The sequence below is a fragment of the Ranitomeya variabilis genome, chromosome 3 (genome assembly GCF_051348905.1).
Source record: "Ranitomeya variabilis isolate aRanVar5 chromosome 3, aRanVar5.hap1, whole genome shotgun sequence".
In the NCBI taxonomy this organism is placed as follows: domain Eukaryota; kingdom Metazoa; phylum Chordata; class Amphibia; order Anura; family Dendrobatidae; genus Ranitomeya; species Ranitomeya variabilis.
In genome coordinates this window covers 22,233,299-22,255,721 of record NC_135234.1, presented here as the reverse complement: position 1 = coordinate 22,255,721, position 22,423 = coordinate 22,233,299, and the positions used below count along the sequence as shown (strand labels likewise).

General features: G+C 46.0%; 1 protein-coding gene across 5 annotated transcripts in view; it reads left to right on the top strand.

The window, feature by feature from the left end:
• POU2F1 (POU class 2 homeobox 1) overlaps nt 1-22,423 on the top strand; it is a 125,325-nt gene that overhangs the window by 76,864 nt on the left and 26,038 nt on the right. For 3 of the 5 annotated variants that reach the window (XM_077293744.1, XM_077293741.1, XM_077293742.1), the window contains 9 exons: nt 3,072-3,191; nt 9,678-9,857; nt 9,958-10,084; nt 10,572-10,666; nt 11,996-12,169; nt 16,087-16,228; nt 16,851-16,996; nt 17,140-17,319; nt 19,704-19,809. In XM_077293744.1, coding sequence (XP_077149859.1) covers nt 3,072-3,191; nt 9,678-9,857; nt 9,958-10,084; nt 10,572-10,666; nt 11,996-12,169; nt 16,087-16,228; nt 16,851-16,996; nt 17,140-17,319; nt 19,704-19,809 — 1,270 coding nt within the window. The remainder of the gene's footprint in view (nt 1-3,071; nt 3,192-9,677; nt 9,858-9,957; nt 10,085-10,571; nt 10,667-11,995; nt 12,170-16,086; nt 16,229-16,850; nt 16,997-17,139; nt 17,320-19,703; nt 19,810-22,423) is intronic. The other 2 variants (XM_077293746.1, XM_077293745.1) reach the window with 1 other exon arrangement.

Genomic DNA, 22,423 nt, shown 5'->3' with positions numbered 1-22,423 from the left:
ACTATAATACTGCTCCTATGTACAAGAATATAACTAGTATAATACTGCTCCTATGTACAAGAATATAACTACTATAATACTGCCCCCTATGTACAAGAATATAACTACTATAATACTGCCCCCAGACACTAGATATTACTGGTCCAGTTCTGTGTCGTGCCTTGTTTGGTACCAGTTCCCTCGCTTTCGTCCCTTTTCTCGTCCGTCACATTATATGCACCATCATGGTGAGCAGACGTGACGTTGCACAATGTCTATACTTTTCCCAGTCTCAATCACTCACATTATGACACATAAATGGAAGTTTTGCAGGCTGAACGCTCCCAGGAGGAACACATTCATGAGTGTTAATGCTTTCCTCCTGGCCGACAAATCAATTTTATCTCCTATTTTGCTGCATATTCTTTGTGACTGCATGAAATGTCTTCATTAGGGAAAATTACGCGGCGCGGTTTAGGGGCCTTGGTCTCTAAGGATGAGGCTGCACTTCTCGTCCTCGCAGACACTGATGTTCTCCGTAGTCGCTCTGTATAATCGCTCCACTGCGGAGTATTTGTTTATTTCCATGAAAGTCTAATAGCCGTTGAGGTAGTCATGACTCTGACAACCTTGCGTCCCCTTTTGGCAGGGATTTTATAGAGTTAGACTGGGGGATGTGAGCGGGACGCAGCAGTCATTTTTGGCATTTTAAAGTAAAAAAAATAAATTGTGCTCCTGGAGAATCAGGTTTTCGATGTGGATATTTTATTTTTTTCCATTAAAATCTGACTTAAAGGGGAATTTTCACTGTATCTTTTTAATTTAATCTGCATCCTCCTCTAATTTTAGCTTCTCTGCTGATTCTGGAACAGTTTTCCTTTCTCTTTTGTGCCCTTCCGTCCCAAAGTTATGCCCTCCAGGAGTTGAGGTGTAAATTTTCCCTTCAACCTACCCGGGCGTACAACCTACCCGGGCGTACACTATAGAACTTCACTGTGGGTGTGGCCGTGCGCTGATTGGCCAGCTGCAGGTCAGAAATAGAAAACGCCCGCAGAGAACTCCTCTAATACATGCTCATCTTTATTTCTGGGGGGCATAACTTTGGAACGGAGGGGCACAGAAAAAAAAGAAAAACTGTTCCAGAATCAGGGGAACAGTGGAAATTGGAGAAGGTGCTCTGTTTAAATAAAAAAAAATCCGATGAAGCTCCCCTTTAAAAGGGTTTGTTTATAATCTGTAACCATGGCGATGCATAGGATCTGTGAACACGAAACAATGGTGACTATTTGCAATGTTTCCTTTTGTTTTTCTATATTGTCCATAGACAATCAAGAAGGAACAGAATGGGAGCGGAGTAACGTATGACTGCAGCGCTACTTGTAGAATTTGTAATTCCGTAACCATGGAGACACATATGTTTGCACAGGAGCTGTAGACTTAAAATTAGTGGGATTTTCCAATCAAGACTATATGCACCTTTGCTTTTTGGAATAAAAGGCAGAACATGGTTGCATAAGTATACACGTCCTCGAGGAAAACCTCCCGCTGTTGGCAGCTGGCATTATAGTGGCGTCGGAGGCAGTAAATACAGTAAAGCCGCGTGGTTTGTAGCAGTGTAGATCTGAAGATGTCGTCTCCTTGTGATATGGTTGCAGCCGGGATCTCCATTAGTATTAAGTGGCCGTGTCGCTGAGCAGATGGCTACTTATGCAGCCGGCAGATACAAATACGGTGTCACCGTGCGCTCACCACCCGCAAACATGCTTACAGTGCCGCATTCAATTACCCGCACAATGCTAATCTGGAAGTGTGACGTAAGGATGCTTTGTATCAGCGGATCATGTAAATGACTCCTGACTACATAAACGCCGGCTGTGGAGCACTGACTGCACCGGCTGCTGCTCCGGCGGGGACCTGTAATCCGCCGTCTCCCTGGGTGGCCTCCATTGCTGGTTACATGTATTTTATTAAAAACGTTACATCCGTTTTGTGGCATAGCAAAGTTGCAGATTTACGGGGTGCGCTGTATTTTGTGACTTTGGCCCTTTTTAAAAGTAGTCGGGATTCATAACGAGAAGGCGGATCGGTCCATTTTTACCATCACTTATAATTTGCATTTGGAATATCCCAAACCTAAGCCCAAGATCAACCAAATTTAAAGCGGGCGCCTCTTAATACATTTGTCTGATTGTTCTCTGTCCCTTTAAGACTGCGGCCTATAAAACACCAGTGTCAGAAAATTCCTCCCAAAGTTTTAGAAAGTTTTCCAACTTTTTTTTTTTTTTAATTTATGGAAATGATGTTCAAGTATCAAAAAGGACCCTGGTTCAGCAGTCGTGTCAGTAGTCCTGAGCACTGCAGGCCATCTCCTGCCTGCTGGCATCCTCGGCGCCTCTTCTGGCATCACACCGGGATTACCTCCGAAGAGGCATCTGGGATGCCAGCAGTTTACAGGGCTCCGGTCTGGCGTTGCCAATCATTTTGCTCAAATTCAGCAGTGAGGAAAGAGGCACATGATTCCCCCCCCCCCCCCCCCCCCCCCATTCCTGGAGGATTTTTTTTTTTTTGTGTATACAGTTCCAATGCTGACCTATGTGTCTCCATGGTTACAGACTACAAACAAACCCTGCGCGTATTCTGATCCTGCAGTCGCATGTTACTCCTCTGCCTTTGTGCAGGGGGCTATAGGATCAGACTACGCACAGGGCTTGTAGTCTGTAGACATGGAAACTAAATCCTGGAAACAAAGGGGAAGATCTTCGTGATTCGCAAGAGCGCTACTAGAAGTTTTCCTGACGGAGGACACGTTTGGGGTGGGGTGGGTGGAGAAGGTGTGGGATAAAAGTTGTCACTTATTATACAAACACATGGGTCTGCATCAGAGCTGTATACATAAAACAACACTTTTAATGAAAAAAGTGCTAAGTTGCTCTTAACTTTTTAACTTTTTTTTTTAAAGACCATTGCAAAAGTATACACCCCCCAGCAATGAATCGCTGGTGAGGGGAGCTTGAGTTGTGCGTGGAGCGTGTACCATGGGTGTATAATCGGGCATAGAGCTTCTTTGAGTAATCGAGGCTTCTATATTATAGACTAAATTCAAAGAAGAACCCGGGGAGCCCCCGCAGGCAGTCCAGCCTTCCCAGCAGCCCTCCTTGCAGGCGGCCATCCCCCAGACACAGCTTATGGTGGCCGGTGGACAAATCACTGGGGTAAGCAATCCCGATATACTGTTGGTTTGGCAATCGTGTATCTGTAGTGTATGGAGGCTGGAGCTGCAGGGCAGAATGTCACAGCAGGAATGGGGGGGTGGGGTTATCGGATGGTGGGGGTCTTTTTAATTTTTTTTTTTTTTTATGCATTTACTTGAAATTTGCATGGACAGATGACCTCACCTCTTCCCCCCAAAAAAAAACTAGTGAAAAAACAAAAAAGTGTGAGTCACAGGGCGGCGCTGTCCATCATGGTCGCTGCAGGAGGTTCTGCCCTGGAGGTCCAGCCTTGTGGATGCGAAGAAATGTAGGATGGATCATTTTTATTTTTTTTTCTTAATTGTGTGTTGTTACGAGTGGGTTGTAATGTTTTACCCTTCTTCCACGTTAAAGGGGTAAAAAAACCTTTAAATTTTATGGATGGAGGTGGCAAAGCCTCCCCGAGCTGTCTCTGGAGGACACAGCAAGTCTTATTGTATTGCATGGAATTCCATTCACTTTTCATGCAGTACTGTATTTCTCCAGCGGAGGTCAGTGCAGGAAAAATAAGGAGCTAGGTCAGACCTCTTCTTGAAATATGGGTCGTTCTTTGGCGACTTAGAAGCCTGACCTGTAGAAAGAGGCGGATTTTAGTGACCCGGCCTCACGTACGTCCGAATGGGGGTGATATTCCAGATGAACTCTCTTCCTAGTGCATTAAATAAGCTTTGTTTGCTCACTCCGGAATATCCCTTTAAGCAACCTCACCTATCTGCTTATGTTCTATTAAGTTTTGGGGCGTTTTTTTTTTTTTTTTCGCTCTTCTTTTCTCATTTTTCACCCAATTTTTGTTTTCAGATTTACTGGAATAAGTTGTGTCATGTAGACAGATTGATGCCTGATATAATTACTACTTCCAGACTTTATAATCGTCTGTTAACGCGCCCGTGCCAAATGTGAGAAACGCGTGGATGTGCGGACGGCAATCTGTTCACGTAAAATGCAAAACTGGAAAGTAAAAAAAGTGAGAGATATTGACGTGGAGACGGGGGCGCAGCGCCCCTTTAACTTTTAAATGGGATTTCTTGCTTCAGTAAACTTCTGCCCCCAATATTTTTCTGTATTATAATAATAATAATAATCGTGCTTTACACACTCTACTCAGGTACAGCACTGAGTCTCTGCACCGTTTATCTGCAGCGCTAATGTCACATGAACAGCACTGCAGCCAATCAGCAAGCTCAACAGAGGTGCAATGTAGACTGTGCGAGCTGCTGAGCTCCGTGATTGGCTGCAATATTGTATAAGTGACATCAGCGCTGCAGACAAACAGAGACCAGTAGCGGAGCTTCAAGATGACCTGGTGAGGGTGAGCAAAGAGGTGGGGATTTTTTCTTTCCCCTTCTACACAGAACTGCTCCTGAAACTGGAATACCCCTTTAATGCCACAGTACCGCTGCCCATCTATATATTTAGGTGTGGAGAGCAGTGCATTGTGGGAGCTCCTCAGATGCTCATTGTATTAAGCGAAGTTTTGATATCCAAAGTCTAACAGCAGGTGGCAATAAATTGTTGTCTATTTCCAAGGTCCTCTGGGCGGTCCTAATCGGTCCTCTGGGCGGTCCTAATCAGTCCACTAGAGGGTCATAAAGGGGGGCGGTCCCAATCAGTCGTCTGGGCGGTCCCAATCAGTCGTCTGGGCGGTCCCAATCAGTCGTCTGGGCGGTCCCAAACAGTCGTCTGGGCGGTCCCAAACAGTCGTCTGGGCGGTCCCAAACAGTCGTCTGGGCGGTCCCAAACAGTCGTCTGGGCGGTCCCAAACAGTCGTCTGGGCGGTCCCAATCAGTCGTCTGGGCGGTCCCAATCAGTCGTCTGGGCGGTCCCAATCAGTCGTCTGGGCGGTCCCAATCAGTCGTCTGGGCGGTCCCAATCAGTCGTCTGGGCGGTCCCAATCAGTCGTCTGGGCGGTCCCAATCAGTCGTCTGGGCGGTCCCAATCAGTCGTCTGGGCGGTCCCAATCAGTCGTCTGGGCGGTCCCAATCAGTCCACTGGAGGGTCCTAAAGGGGACGTTCCTAATCAGTCCACTGGGCGGTCCTAATCAGTCCACTGGGCGGTCCTAATCAGTCCACTGGAGGGTTCTAATTAGTGACTGACTCACTAAATAAGACCCAGGTTCCCAGTTATTTTTCTCTGAAGAGACGTCAGCCGCTATCAGACCTGTGGACCATCCGCAGTACATGCACGCTCAGCTAAGCAGAATGTGCATGTGTGTGGGAAATCGGGAGAGTTAGATATCGGCCGAGTTAGATATCGGCCATGTAAGCCTCTGATCTGCATCTTCCCAGCTTTACTGAGCTTTTCTACTGTCTTTAGAATATCTCGAACAAGAGAGAATAAGCAGAAGGACACGTGATCAGACGACTACAGAATTTGTAGTCTGTAACCATAGAGACACGTAGATCTCCATAACAGCTGTGAACACACAACTGAATTTTTTTTACATCAAGATTTGCTTTATTTTTTATTTGATTTTTTTGGTGGATGGAGAAATGGCAAACTGCACAACATTGTGACGTAGGTGAGCAGAAGAAAACCTGAAACTGCTCCTCCCTATTGGCACGATGTTACATTTTGGCCAGAACACCTCAATCGGACCTAATATTAACCCCTCTGAGGCCAGATAATTTCTAGATTTCAAATGTTTTTTTGTTTTCTTCTCCTCCAAGGCCTATAGCTCAACTCAGCCGCATGAGAACGGTTTTATTTTATTTTTTTCATATTTTTTATTTATTTATTTATTTTTGCAAAACAAGTTGTATTTTGAATGTCAGAGTTCATTTTTATCATCTAATATATTGAGGGGGAAAAAAGTGCAGTTAAAAAAAAAAACAATTTCACTATTTTGTTCAGGTTTTTACGGTGCTGTAAAAATATAGCATGATTCCCCAGGTCCTTGCAATCGAGGCAATATCAAAATTGTATAGTATCACTTTTTACTTCATAACTCTCCAGCACTTTTTCTATCCATGTTTGGGGGTTTCTTGAAGTATGTTTGGCGTCATTGTCCTGCTGGAAAACCCAGCTGTCTGCTACATTGTGACCCAACACAGTCAAGGCACCCAGTGCCAGAGGCAGCAAAACAACCCCAAAACATTTTTGAATCTCCACCATATTTGACTGTAGGTACTGTGTTCTTTTCTTTGTAGGTGTCTCATTCCGTTTTCGGTAAACAGTAGAATTATGTGCTTTACCAAAAAGCTCTATCTTGGTCTCATCTGTCTACAAGACCCTTTCCCAGAAGGATTTTGGCTTACTCGCGTACATTAGGACAAATTGTAGTTTAGCTTTTTTATGTCTGTGTCAGCAGTGGGGTCCTCTTGGGTCCCCTGCCATAGCGTTTCATTTCATTCAAATGTCGACGGATAGTTTGCTCTGACACTGATGCGCCATGAACCTGCAGGACAGCTGGAATTTCTTTTGATTGAGGCTGCTTATCCACCATCCGGACTATCCTGCGTTGCAACTTTTCATTAATTTTTCTCGGCCGTCCACGTCCTGGTAGATCAGCTGCAGTGTTGTAAGCTTCTTGATTATGTTGCGCATCGTGGACAAATGAACATCAAGATCTCTGGGGATGTACTTGTAACCTTGAAATTCTTCAGCAATTTTGGTTCTCAAGCCCTTAGACCGTTCTCTTCTCCTCTTTCTGTTCTCCATGCTTAGTGCGGCAGACACAGAAACACAATGCAAACATTGAGTCAACATCTCTTTTTATCTGGTTTCAGGTATGATTTTCATATTGCCCACACCTGTTACTTGCAACAGGGGAGTTTGAACGAGCATCACATGATTGAAACAAAGTTGTTTACGCACAATTTTGGAAAGGTGCCAACAATTTTGCCCTGAAATTCTGTGAAATAATGTCCAATTTGCCTCTTTTTCTCACTTTTTTTTTTTGTGTTGTTCCAATCAGGGCTGCGGAGTCAGTAAGGTGAGGGGACTGAGGAGGCAGCCGGGGACTAAGTTCGTTCTCTGAATCGGAATGATATGAATCTTAAATTTAGGTTTAACATACAATATAATAAAATGGATTTTTTGGATATTTCCCTCAAATTTACATCAGAGGAACTACAGATTACTCCCTTTAGAAAAAAAAAACTTGGCAAAGATTGAGTCAACTTCTCCCCTTTTTATCTGGCTTCAGGTGTGATTTTAATACTGCCCACACCTGTTACTTGCCACAGGTGAGTCTGAACGATCATCATATGCTGGAAACAAAATGGTTTACTCACATTTTTGGAAAGGTGCCAACAATTATGTTCAACTTGCCTTTTTTCCTTTGTTTTTTTTTGTGTTGTTCCAATACAAACACAAAGGAAATAAACGTGTATAACTAACAAAACACGTGAAATGCATCATTTTGTGGAACGATTTCAAGGGTGCCAACACTTTTGTCCATGGCTGTATTTAAAAGGAAAAAAAAAAAAGTTATATATAAATAATTTATAAACTTTCATATATAAATATTTTGATTTCTTTTAAACCATCTCCTAAAATGGAGGCGCAGTGTAATAAAATTTTTCCTACTATTTTGGGGGGAAAAAACCCCAGAGCATAATTGGAAATTATTCTTGTAAATATTGGCGTTTCCTGATTTTTTTATTTTTTATTTTTTTTTAATCGCCAGGTTTTAAAAAAATGTTTCCAAATGCCCTCTTTTTTTCCGTTTAACACCAGTGTAACAAGCCGCGTCCGCCTTTATTTAATGCTTTAGGACTTTTTTGTTGTTGTTTAAAGTGCCTGCGCTCCAGACCTGTAATTTCGCCGTCATCACCCACCGCCTGATACGATGTAAACCCCCCCAGCACTGGTGGAAAGTAACAATCTGCTGCCCCGAGTGTACCATTTACTTCACGCTGACAATTTTTCGCATGTTATGAGAAATTATACATATTTTCCGCACACTTCAATGTCGCTCGCGTCTCTCGAGAACGAAGTGGAGACACGAGAGTCGTGTCTGGAGCAACCCGGCGATTTCTTACTGATCAGCGTGGATAAAAACTTGGCGGGAAATGCTCCATGGCATTAAAGAAGGTTGCAATCCTCGTACTACTCCGTCGTCACATTTACAGCGTTGGGAAATTAAAGGGACGGTCCCTTATCTTGTCACATTATATAGGCTTTATACACCTTGTGATCGCTGTTTTCTGACTCTCCTGGCTCCCAACTTAACTCTCATGGCTCATTTTCTTGAAAAAAAAAAACATACACTTGATTAGGATTTTTTTGCACAGAACGGGGACACCTGACATACACATGGACCCAAGTCCCACCTCGATCTAGTATGTTCACCGCTGCTTCCTAAGACTTTCATATAGTTGGACTTGAAACCCTCGTGATCAGTGCAGGTCCCAGAAGCAAGCGATTCTTCTTTAAGAAGACAAATGCAAATGTCCCTTTAAATGGTTCATCCACTTAGAATGACTCCTTTTTCCACCTAATTGAGCTGAACACTGGCTGTCCTTCTTGCTGGGAGCCAAATTGATCAACTGCAATCGTCAAGAAAGGCGGAATGCAAGCGTCTAATTTTCCTGCAGCTCCCCCACAGGAGAAGAGAAGTATTACATGGTGTTTATACCAATGAGATTTGGGTCCTCCAAAAGGCGGCAGACTCTTGTCGCTGACCTCTACTTCTGGGGAGACTGGTGCTCCACAAGCTGTTCGTTTTTAGGGACCCAGGAGCCAATGCAGTCTCCCCGTATAGACCAGTGCCCCCTGACCTGCGGCTCTCCGGCTGTTGACAGTCACAGGTCGGGGGGGATTCCTGACAGCTGGTTGTCCCCAGTATATATAGAACTAAAGCCATGTCTCCGGCTGCATGTGAAGGGATCTGTCGCCGCTGTGACTTCTCGTTGCATTTGGGGTTTTATTAGGCGGTGTCGGTGTGTTCGCAGAGCCGTCGTCTGCACACGTGATTAGAATGGCTGAGCAGGCGTAGAGGCGCTGAAAATTAATCAGGGGTTTGGCTTCAGCTCCAAAAAACAATTAGCTTTGGAAGCGGCACGAGGTCAGTGATACGTGACGCCTACTGGTTCGCCGCCCGAACCGTCCCTTCTCCGGCACACCATTTCTGGAGGTCTGTGCCGCTCCTGCACCGCAGGAGATGTAGTTGGTTTTTGTTCTTTCCTTTTTGTGAGTGATTGGATCCTATCCAGCTGACGCCTGGTGTAGGAGTGTTCACACCGGGCCGGATGCAGCGGGGGCACCGGAAGGCTATCGGCCACGTGTTCCCGCACCAGGGCCGCACTGCTTCTGTTACCCTGCACGGTCTCCGTTTATGCTGCAGAGTTCATGCTTTGTAGAACAGAAGGAGAAGTTCTGAGCGTTTCCACCAGAATCGCTGTCCCGTGTGGGTGGTGTACCCTAAGAGTGCTCTTTTACTACTTGCTCCCCGTTATTGCACGCCATCTTGCTATATTCACATCATTTTTCCTCTTTGTTTGCAGTTAACACTGACGCCGACCCAGCAACAGTTGCTCCTACAACAGGCGCAGGCACAGCTGCTGGCAGCCGCCGTACAGCACTCCGCAAGCCAGCAGCATAGCGCCGCCGGCGCCACCATCTCCGCCTCTGCTGCTACTCCAGTGACACAGATCCCCTTCCCCCAGTCACTACAGATTGCACCGGTCAGTTCCCCACATCGCTCCACCCGTCGTCTGTATACACATATTACAATCTTGCAGGTGAAACGCGTCTGATTGCATTTATTTATTTATATTTTTTCAGGATCTGCAACAGTTGCAGCAACTTCAGCAGCAAAATCTTAACCTGCAGCAATTTGTCTTGGTGCATCCGACGACCAACCTGCCGCCAGCGCAATTCATCATCTCACAGACGCCGCAGGGGCAACAAGGTAACCGAGACCATCTCCCCTGGGTCAGGCTCGCGCTCTGTCCACCAGATCCTGCCGGCTCGCTGTTAGCGCTCAGGATGCAGCACATTGTGTCCGGCTGGGTCGGGGTTTCGGCTGTAGGAATCCTCCATTGTGCACATGTTGGCTTCACCCCACCCTGATCATCTTGCACGATGACTTTCCTGCACCCTGGGTGGTACTGAGGGCATCGTGGACACTATGCGGGTTCACGGTATCTTAACCCCCAGCGCACAGGAACGTTTCTCCAGGTCAGACAGAAGATCGTAAATGTATGTGATCCAATCACGTGCACAACAAGACGTCACCCCGGACTCGGACGGCTCGGTAAGAGAAGCCCTTTAAGTGCCGTACAGCCGTCTCCGGGTCCTGACGTGTTTCAGGGACCATGTTCTGGTGACGCGAGAACCTGAGCGCTGGATCCTCCTCCTCCGCCGGGCGTCTCACCGATTCTCTTCTCTTTCCCCAGGCCTCCTGCAGGCACAGAATCTCTTAACACAGCTACCTCAGCAAAGCCAAGCCAACCTCCTGCAGTCTCAACCAAGCATCACCCTCACCTCACAGGTCAGACCCCGCACCCCTCTCCTTGCCTCTGCTCCCACCAGCGCCAGTACATAGGGGTGTAATCCTGCAGCGCCAGTACGTAGGGGTGTAATCCTGCAGCGCCAGTACGTAGGGGTGTAATCCTGCAGCGCCAGTACGTAGGGGTGTAATCCTGCAGCGCCAGTACGTAGGGGTGTAATCCTGCAGCGCCAGTACGTAGGGGTGTAATCCTGCAGCGCCAGTACGTAGGGGTGTAATCCTGCAGCGCCAGTACGTAGGGGTGTAATCCTGCAGCGCCAGTACGTAACGGTGTAATCCTGCAGCGCCAGTACATAGGGGTGTAATCCTGCAGCGCCAGTACATAGAGGTGTAATCCTGCAGCGCCAGTACATAGAGGTGTATTCCTGCAGCACCAGTACATAGAGGTGTAATCCTGCAGCGCCAGTACATAGGGGTGTAATCCTGCAGCGCCAGTACGTAGGGGTGTAATCCTGCAGCGCCAGTACGTAGGGGTGTAATCTTGCAGCGCCAGTACGTAAGGGTGTAATCCTGCAGCGCCAGTACATAGGGGTGTAATCCTGCAGCGCCAGTACATAGGGGTGTAATCCTGCAGCGCCAGTACATAGGGGTGTATTCCTGCAGCACCAGTACATAGAGGTGTAATCCTGCAGCGCCAGTACGTAGGGGTGTAATCCTGCAGCGCCAGTACATAGGGGTGTAATCCTGCAGCACCAGTACATAGAGGTGTAATCCTGCAGCGCCAGTACGTAGAGGTGTATTCCTGCAGCACCAGTACATAGAGGTGTAATCCTGCAGCGCCAGTACATAGGGGTGTAATCCTGCAGCACCAGTACATAGGTGTAATCCTGCAGCGCCAGTACGTAGGGGTGTAATCCTGCAGCGCCAGTACGTAGGGGTGTAATCCTCCAGCGCCGCTACAACGTGAGCCCGTCTGCTCCTCATGCACCGTACAGAAGGAGGCTGCTTCCTTCCCTACGCACCGCTGCAGCATTACATGTGTGAATGCATCGTTTGCGTATTGCAATAGCACAGGACCGGCTGCAATTCCTGGTCGTTCTGTGGGACCTGATCTAACCCAAATCTGAAGCTGCGATAAGGACATAAGACCAGGGGTTCCCGAAAGTCCACTCACGCGTTTTGTGACCAATATGGGGCCGTTACAGCGCTCCGCAGTGATCGAGGCAGGTTACCAGTTCTGGAGGCTGCAGAATCTGAGCGCTACTGCCCCATATTGGTCGTAAAACGCATGAATGCAATACCAGACCTGGACAGATGTGGCGCTGTTTCAGCACACCCTTGATTTTGGGGCTACCCCTTATTTTTTCACAGCCAGCAACCCCCACCCGCACAATAGCTGCGACCCCTGTACAACATCTTCCACAGAGCCAGACAACACCAAAGCGAATCGACACTCCGAGCCTGGAGGAACCCAGCGACCTGGAGGAGCTCGAACAGTTTGCAAAGACTTTTAAACAAAGACGCATCAAACTCGGATTCACTCAGGTAAAAACAAAGTGGAGGGTGGGGGGTGCAGTGACCCTCATCCCAGCGGGACACCCACTTAACACCTCCATCTAGGGAGGCGTCACTTAATAAAAGGGTAGCTTCCTCCTAAACCTACAGTTTAAAAGCCTGGGTGTTTTTCTCAGCGGGCCCCTGCTCTTACTCCTCACCCCGCACACTCTCCTGCTCGCTAATGTAGCATGCTGCTGGCGAGTACGTAACCTTTACAAGTCTTAATTACGCTCTTTAAGTGTAGCAAACGGCTCCACCACCCTGAAATCACACAAAGGGGTATTCAGTGCCCCCGTCCGTGTACACAGCCGGTGAACCGGGCACAGGATGGTTTCTGGGAGACTCGCTTTCAGCGCAGATCTTCTTCAGCCTCCTCCCGTCCATTGGTCATGTGGCTCCACCAAGTGGTTGAAGCGCTTCACCTATTTTACATAAGTGCATAAAACCAGTGCATGATTGCAAGAGCTTCTGTAAGATGGGACTGATTTTTTTTTTTTTTTTTTGCACTTACAGTGGCATATAAAAGTTTGTGCGCCCCTGGTCAAAATTGCTGTTATTGGGAACAGTTAAGCAAGTTGAAGATGAAATTATCTCTATAAGGTCTAAAGGAAAATGTATTTTAGGCAAAAAAAAAATGTCATTCTTTAAAATTTAAAAATTACAAAAAAGGAAAATGTGTCAATTCAACAGTTTGTGCACCCTGCATGGTTAATAACTAAATAACACCCCCTGTTGCAAGTGTCACAGCTTGTAAACACTTTTTGTAGCCAGACAAGAGTCTTTCAATTCTTGTTTGAGGGATTTTCCTCCATTCTTCCTGGGAGAATTCCTCCAGTTCTGGGATATTCCTGGGTCGTCTTGCTTCCTCTGCTATTTTGAAGTCTAGCCACAGATTTTCAATGATACTCAGATCAGGGGACTGTGAGGGCCATTGTAAAACCTTCAGCTTGTGCGTTTTGAGGTCGTCTATTGTGAATTGTGACGTGTGTTTAGGATCATTCTCCATTTGTAGATGCCATCCTCTTCCTCTTTTCATCTTCAGCTTTTTTGCAGATGGTTTTATGTTTGCATCAAGAATTTGTTGAAATTTCATTAAATCCATTCTTCCCTCTACCCGTGAAATGTTCCCTGTGTCATTTGATGCAACACAACCCCAAAGCATGATTGATCCACCCCCATGCTTAATGGTTGGCGCGATGTTATTTTCCTGAAATTCTGTGCCCTTTTACTCCACACATACCTTTTATCATTGTGGCTAAAGAGTTTTATTTTAATCTCATCGGTCCACAGGACTTGTTTCCTAAATGCATCAGGCTTGTTTAGATCTTCTTTTGCATACTTCTGATTTTATGGTGAGGATGCAGGAGAGGTTTTCTTCTGATGACTCCTCCATGAAGGCCATATTTGTTCAGGTGTCTCTGAACAGTAGAACAATGTACTACAACTCCAGAGTCTGCTAAATCTTACTGAAGGTCTTTTGCAGTCAAACAGGGGGTTCTTTCTGATTTTCTTTTCTAACAATCCTACGTGCAGATCTTACTTAAATTTTGCTTGGTCTTCCAGTCCTTATCTTGACCTCCACTATTCCTGTTAATGGACGTTTCTTAATTACATTTCGACCTGAAGAAAGGGCAACTTGAAATCTCTTTGCTCTCTTCTTATAACCTTCTCCTGCTTTGTGTTCCTCCACCATTTTCATTCTCAGAGTGCTAGGCCGCTGCTTAGAAGAACCCATGGCTGCTGTGTTTTGGCACAAGGCTAGAGGAGACTGGGTGTTTATAAAGCTGGAAATTTACATCACCTGGCCTTTCCTAACGATGTGTGAAAGCAGCCTTAGGCCGGTTTCACACGTCAGTGGCTCCGGTACGTGAGGTGACAGTTTCCTCCCGTACCGGAGACACTGACACACGTAGACCCATAAAAATCAATGCATCTGTTCAGATGTCATTGATTTTGTGCGGACCGTGTGCGGACCGTGTCTCCGTGTGCCAAACACGGAGACATGTCAGTGTTCGTGGGAGCGCACGGATTACACGGACCCAATAGAGTCAATGGGTCCGTGTAAAACACGCACCTCACACGGACATTCTCCGTCTGGGGTCCGTGTGGCGTGCCGGAGACAGCGCTACAGTAAGCGCTGTCCCCCCCACATGGTGCTGAAGCCGCCATTCATATGTTCCCTGTAGCACCGTTTGCTACAGAGAAAATATGAATGATAGTGTTTAAACTAAAGATCCATGTGTCCGCCGCCCCCCCACCCCCTGTGCGCCCCCCCCGCTGGTCAGAAAATACTTATCCGGGTCCCCCGTCGGCAGTCGCTCCTTCCTGGTCTGGCCGCGCCTCCTACTGTATGCGGCCGATTACACTCATGAATATGTGGCTCCACCTCCAATAGGGGCGGAGCCGCCTATTCATGAGTGTAAATGAGCGGCCCCACGTGACCGCATACAGTAAGCCGCGGCCAGACCAGGAAGGAGCGACTGCCGACGGGGGATCCGGGTGAGTATTTTCTGACCAGCGGGGGGGGCGCACAGGGGGTGGGGGGGCGGCGGACACATGGATCTTTATTTTAAACACTATTCTTCATATTTTCCCTGCAGCAAACGTTGCTGCAGGGATGATATGAATCGCAGCTTCAGCACCATGCAGAGTGGGTACCACACGCTCCGTGTGGTACCCACTCGCCATACGGGCGGCACACGTGTGCCGCAGGTATGGCCTCCGTGAGTTCCCAGGCACACGGACACGGATAACTCCGGTACCGATTTATTCCGGTACCGGAATTATCTGGACGTGTGGGACAGCCCTTAGGGTTATGGCTTGTTCACCATCAGTTTTTAGCCATCAGTCACAATCCGTCAAATTGGGGGGGAAAAAAAAACTGATCCGGCAAAAGTTGTAGACTTGTATTTGCGACGGATGGCCTCACGTTTCATCCGTTTTTTTTGCCGGATCCGTTGAAAATTGTTTATCCAACGATCCAAGAAAATGGACATAGTAATGTTTTTTTGTGTCCGTCGAAAAACGGACAGCGACGGATCCGTTGCCATCCATCGTTTGCTAGAATGGAAGCCTATGGGTGCCGGATCCGTCAAATGACGGAATCCAGCGACTGATTCCGTTTTGTTTGTTTTTTAAACTGAGCATGCTCCGATTTTTTTTTTTTTTTTTTAAGGATCCAATTAGCTGGATCAGCTAGTAGGATCCGGCGAAAAAACGGATCCGTCGCATGAGTTTTTCACAATCTGCGACAGATCTGTTTTTTTTCACAATTCGACGGATTGTGACCGATGGCAAAAAACTAATGTGTGAAAGCAGCCTGACAGGCTAATAAGTTATACCAAGGTTTCAGACCTTATCTGAGCACACAAATCTCAAAGGGTGCCCAAACTTTTGTATCGGCCCACTTTCCATTTTGTAATTATTAAAATGTAAACTATGACTATTTTTTTTTTTTTTTTTCATAACATACAAAGGAAATGTGTCATCTGTAACTTTAGGCCTTTTAGAGATCATTTCATCTTCAACTCGCATAACTGTTCACAATATCAGTAATTTTGACCAGGGGTGCAAAATAAAATTTGTAATCTTGCACTTTTCACACCGGCCACTAGGGGCAGTTTTAGACTCTTACTTCCAGTCCTTTCCGGAAGAGTTTCCAGCAGTTTCCTTATCATCAGAGGCAGGGTCACATTTCCAGGTAACACCTCCGCTGATGACTAAGGACCTGAATGAACGACTTCATAGGGATCTGTTTAGGCCCTGTCCATACTGCAGTATTTGCTGCATTTTTTGTGAAGGCCTTTTTTTCTGCTGTACAAGGATAGTATAAATTGCACGGCGCGGGTGTAGATGTCGCCGTCTGAACACATCCGTGCACTCGTCACTCTTTCTTTCTCTTGCAGGGTGATGTGGGGCTTGCTATGGGCAAACTCTATGGAAATGACTTTAGCCAAACTACTATTTCTCGCTTCGAAGCCTTGAACCTCAGCTTTAAAAACATGTGCAAATTAAAGCCTCTCCTGGAGAAGTGGCTGAACGACGCAGGTGAGCATGTGACTATATGGTGATGAGAGGGCTGTAAAGTTCCCAGCCTCCTCTGCTTAGATCTCCCAAGTCACTATCTGCAGACCACATGGGGATATGATGACCACAGCGGATGTCGGGCTGACCCGTTCATAGCATGTCCGTCCCCTACATACAATTCTGCTTGCTGTGCACCGTATAATACCCCCCTACCTACACATAATGATCAACTTTCTGGCTGCCTGCGGCTGCCACTAGAGGGAGCTCACTGCATCCTCCCTGCACATACAATTCCATATTAGTGCAGTGAGCTCCCCCTAGTGGTGGCTGCAGGAAACACTTTTTTTATTTATTTTAATTTTTTTCATTTAAAGGGGCTGTCCTGTCCGAATCAATAAGTCTATGTGACTGAACACATATCGATTTGGACCGGACAACCCCTTTAAAGGATCATATGAAGTTATAACTTACTAGATGTACGTTTTCAGTTGAGGCAATATGTAATTATGCAGAGGATTTGATTTGGAACTTTTCGTACAAGGTTATAATAAGAAAATCGACACGTTGTTCTTTATCAGGGCAGACTTACGGATATTAGAAAAACCATCTTTTTTTTTTTTTTTTTTTTCTCTTATTACCCCAGAGAACATAACAACGGACTCTGCTCTTTCGAGCCCCAACGTCATGAATTCCCCCGGGCATGGGATCGAGGGGCTGAACCGCAGGAGGAAAAAACGCACCAGCATAGAGACCAACATACGCGTGGCCTTAGAGAAGAGTTTCCTGGAGGTCAGTCCTGACTTGTGCTGATGATCTGGAGGTCCGACCACTGGGACCCCCCACCCACCATTCCCAAAAATGGGGCTCACAGTAGACCCCACCGCTCCCTTCATAAAGACATCAGTAATTTCTCACTTTGATTTCTAACACAGAACCAAAAGCCTACCTCGGAGGAGATCACCATGATTGCCGACCAGCTGCACATGGAGAAGGAGGTGATCCGTGTTTGGTTCTGTAACCGGCGTCAGAAGGAAAAAAGGATCAATCCTCCGAGCAGCGGCTTATCCAGCAATTCTCCCATCAAAGCAATGTACCCAAGCCCGACTCCTTTGGTAAGGTTTCAGAAAGGCTTAGGTTTTCTTAATATTTTGTAGAAATTATGGAGCTCTATTAAAAATCCCCTGCAGAGCAGCGTTCAGCCGCTAGAGGGAGCTCAGGAGCACTGTGTAGACTTTTACATAGGGCTCAATGGTCCCTGTATTCAGCAAGCGCCTGAGCTCCCTCTAGTGGTGGCTGCAGGGAAACAAAATTTTACGATTTACTCTTGCGGTGCGTTTGGAGCTCAGCACCATGAGTCAGATGTGTGGGGGTCCATTTGGATGCTGTTGAGTTACCAATGGCCTCCATACCACTATGTTGGTGTCCCTGTGCCAAGTCATAGGCAGAGCTTGTTAAATTCTCCCAAGGAGGGTGCTAAAAAATATATATATATTGGCTACATTTTTGACTTTATTAACATATATATATTTTTTAAATAATAAGAAAAAAATTAATAATAATCTGTGTGTGTGTGTATGTATGTGTGTATGTATGTATGTGTGTGTGTGTGTGTGTGTGTGTGTGTGTGTATATGTTTATATACGTGTGTGTGTGTGTATATATATATATGTATATATGTATATACACTCACCGGCCACTTTATTAGGTACACCATGCTAGTAACGGGTTGGACCCCCTTTTGCCTTCAGAACTGCCTCAATTCTTCGTGGCATAGATTCAACAAGGTGCTGGAAGCATTCCTCAGAGATTTTGGTCCATATTGACATGATGGCATCACACAGTTGCCGCAGATTTGTCGGCTGCACATCCCAAAGATGCTCCATACAAGGCAGGATGGATCCATGCTTTCATGTTGTTTACGCCAAATTCTGACCCTACCATCCGAATGTCGCAGCAGAAATCGAGACTCATCAGACCAAGCAACGTTTTTCCAATCTTCTACTGTCCAATTTCGATGAGCTTGTACAAATTGTAGCCTCAGTTTCCTGTTCTTAGCTGAAAGGAGTGGTACCCGGTGTGGTCTTCTGCTGCTGTAGCCCATCTGCCTCAAAGTTCGACGCACTGTGCGTTCAGAGATGCTCTTAGGCCTACCTTGGTTGTAACGGGTGGCGATTTGAGTCACTGTTGCCTTTCTATCAGCTCGAACCAGTCTGCCCATTCTCCTCTGACCTCTGGCATCAACAAGGCATTTCCGCCCACAGAACTGCCGCTCACTGGATTTTTTTTCTTTTTCGGACCATTCTCTGTAAACCCTAGAGATGGTTGTGCGTGAAAATCCCAGTAGATCAGCAGTTTCTGAAATACTCAGACCAGCCCTTCTGGCACCAACAACCATGCCACGTTCAAAGGCACTCAAATCACCTTTCTTCCCCATACTGATGCTCGGTTTGAACTGCAGGAGATTGTCTTGACCATGTCTACATGCCTAAATGCACTGAGTTGCCGCCATGTGATTGGCTGATTAGAAATTAAGTGTTAACAAGAAGTTGGACAGGTGTACCTAATAAAGTGGCCAGTGAGTGTATATATATATATATATATATATATATATACGTTTTGCTCAAATGGTATTTTTTTGTTGACGCAGCGTCCAGATGTTACAGAATAGTGGAGGGGATTTAATGAAATCCCAACTCCACTGTGCAGGAAAAAACGCATGCGGTGTGTTTTTTCAGAACGCAGCATGTTGCTACAATGAGCAAAACACGCAGGAACACCGCAGGTGACCTGCCAGTGACCTCAGATGCATTTTTGGTCAGGATTTTACCTGCATAAAATCCTGACCAAAGCCTGAAGCAAATCTGAACGTGGACACATACCCTAAGGGTTGAAGATGATTTCTGCCTTTGCATTATATGTCGTCGGAGAGAATTTTTAGCATGCGGCACCTAAACTGTGCTACATATTGAAGTTGCTTTTTTTTTAATCTCCCCCGTGACCATCGTTTTACCCGTCGCCCGCTGTCAGTCGTACGTCTCTTCTTAAAGCGACAGCAGCCGGGGTCAGGTGTAAAGCAGTAAATTGTACAGAGTGATTTATCCGCGGCTTATAAATACCTGTGTGTTTCACTGCTCTGCTCTCCCTGCTTGTTCGGGGTAATTGAGCGGCAGCGAGCAGGTGGCGGCTGTCAGTGAGTAACTGCCCGCGACGCCGCACGTCTCACCTGACTGCTCTGATCGTAACGCGGCCTAATGGTGGCGCTGCTGGTTTTATGCACGTCCATTATGTCTGCCCATCTGCTCCATCATTTCTTCTACTCCTGCAGTTCTCTATACCGTCCTCAGATATCGCCTGTGTGACCTGTGCACAATATGGTGGCGATATATCATTAATAGCATTACCAGTGTTTTTTTTAGTTAATAAATCAGATGACAAAGATTCAATTGTGTTTTTATTAATCTGTGTCCTGAGCTCTGACATTTCTGTGCTTCTCTAGGTGGCCTCTACACCGAGCCTTGTGACGAGCAGCGCAGCGACCACGCTAACTGTAAACCCTGTGCTGCCATTAACCAGTGCCGCCGTGACCAGCTACTCCACCACAGGTGAGCGCATATATATCACCTTATATATCACTTATAAACCTAGATCATCCTGCTCTGATCCTGAGCTACGTCATGTATTATACCCCAGAGCTGCACTCACTATTCTGCTGGTGCAGTCGCTGTGTACATGCATTACATTACTGATCCTGAGTTACCTCCTGTATTATACCCCAGAGCTGCACTCACTATTCTGCTGGTGCAGTCACTGTGTACACACATTACATTACTGATCCTGAGTTACATCCTGTATTATACCCCAGAGCTGCACTCACTATTCTGCTGGTGCAGTCACTGTGTACATACATTACATTACTGATCCTGAGTTACATCCTGTATTATACCCCAGAGCTGCACTCACTATTCTGCTGGTGCAGTCACTGTGTACACACATTACATTACTGATCCTGAGTTACATCCTGTATTATACTCCAGAGCTGCACTCACTATTCTGCTGGTGCAGTCAGTGTACATACATTACATTACTGATCCTGAGTTACATCCTGTATTATACCCCAGAGCTGCACTCACTATTCTGCTGGTGCAGTCACCGTGTACATACATAACATTACTGATCCTGAGTTACATCCTGTTTTATACTCCAGAGCTGCACTCACTATTCTGCTGGTGCAGTCACTGTGTACATACATTACATTACTGATCCTGAGTTACATCCTGTATTATACTCCAGAGCTGCACTCACTGTTCTGCTGGTGCAGTCACTGTGTACATACATTACATTACTGATCCTGAGTTACATCTTGTATTATACTCCAGAGCTGCACTCACTATTCTGCTGGTGCAGTCACTGTGTACATACATTACATTACTGATCCTGAGTTACATCTTGTATTATACTCCAGAGCTGCACTCACTATTCTGCTGGTGCAGTCACTGTGTACATACATTACACTACTGATCCTAAATTACCTCCTGTATTATACTCCAGAGCTGCACTCACTATTCTGCTGGTGCAGTCACTATGTACATCCATTACATTACTGATCCTGAGTTACATCCTGTATTATACCCCAGAGCTGCACTCACTATTCTGCTGGTACAGTCACTGTGTACATACATTACATTACTGATCCTGAGTTACGTCCTGTATTATACTCCAGAGCTGCACTCACTATTCTGCTGATGCAGTCACTGTGTACATACATTACATTACTGATCCTGAGTTACACCCTGTATTATACTCCAGAGCTGCACTCACTATTCTGCTGGTGCAGTCACTGTGTACATACATTACATTACTGACCCTGAGTTACATCCTGTATTATACTCCAGAGCTGCACTCACTATTCTGCTGGTGCAGTCACTGTGTACATACGTTACATTACTGATCCTGAGTTACATCCTGTATTATACCCCAGAGCTGCACTCACTATTCTGCTGGTGCAGTCACTGTGTACATACATTACATTACTGATCCTGAGTTGCCTCCTGTATTATACCCCAGAGCTGCACTCACTATTCTGCTGGTGCAGTCACTGTGTACATACATTACATTACTGATCCTGAGTTACATCCTGTATTATACCCCAGAGCTGCACTCACTATTCTGCTGGTGCAGTCACTGTGTACATACATTACATTACTGATCCTGAGTTGCCTCCTGTATTATACCCCAGAGCTGCACTCACTATTCTGCTGGTGCAGTCACTGTGTACATACATTACATTACTGATCCTGAGTTACATCTTGTATTATACTCCAGAGCTGCACTCACTATTCTGCTGGTGCAGTCACTGTGTACATACATTACATTACTGATCCTGAGTTACATCCTGTATTATACTCCAGAGCTGCACTCACTATTCTGCTGGTGCAGTCACTGTGTACATACATTACATTACTGATCCTAAATTACATCCTGTATTATACTCCAGAGCTGCACTCACTATTCAGCTGGTGCAGTCACTGTGTACATACATTACATTACTGATCCTGAGTTACATCCTGTATTATACTCCAGAGCTGCACTCACTATTCTGCTGGTGCAGTCACTGTGTACATCCATTACATTACTGATCCTGAGTTACATCCTGTATTATACCCCAGAGCTGCACTCACTATTCTGCTGGTACAGTCACTGTGTACATACATTACATTACTGATCCTGAGTTACATCCTGTATTATACTCCAGAGCTGCACTCACTATTCTGCTGATGCAGTCACTGTGTACATACATTACATTACTGATCCTGAGTTACACCCTGTATTATACTCCAGAGCTGCACTCACTATTCTGCTGGTGCAGTCACTGTGTACATACATTACATTACTGACCCTGAGTTACATCCTGTATTATACTCCAGAGCTGCACTCACTATTCTGCTGGTGCAGTCACTGTGTACATACATTACATTACTGATCCTGAGTTACACCCTGTATTATACTCCAGAGCTGCACTCACTATTCTGCTGGTGCAGTCACTGTGTACATACATTACATTACTGATCCTGAGTTACCTCCTGTATTATACTCCAGAGCTGCACTCACTATTCTGCTGGTGCAGTCATTGTGTACATACATTACATTACTGATCCTGAGTTACATCCTGTATTATACCCCAGAGCTGTACTCACTATTCTGCTGGTGCAGTCACTG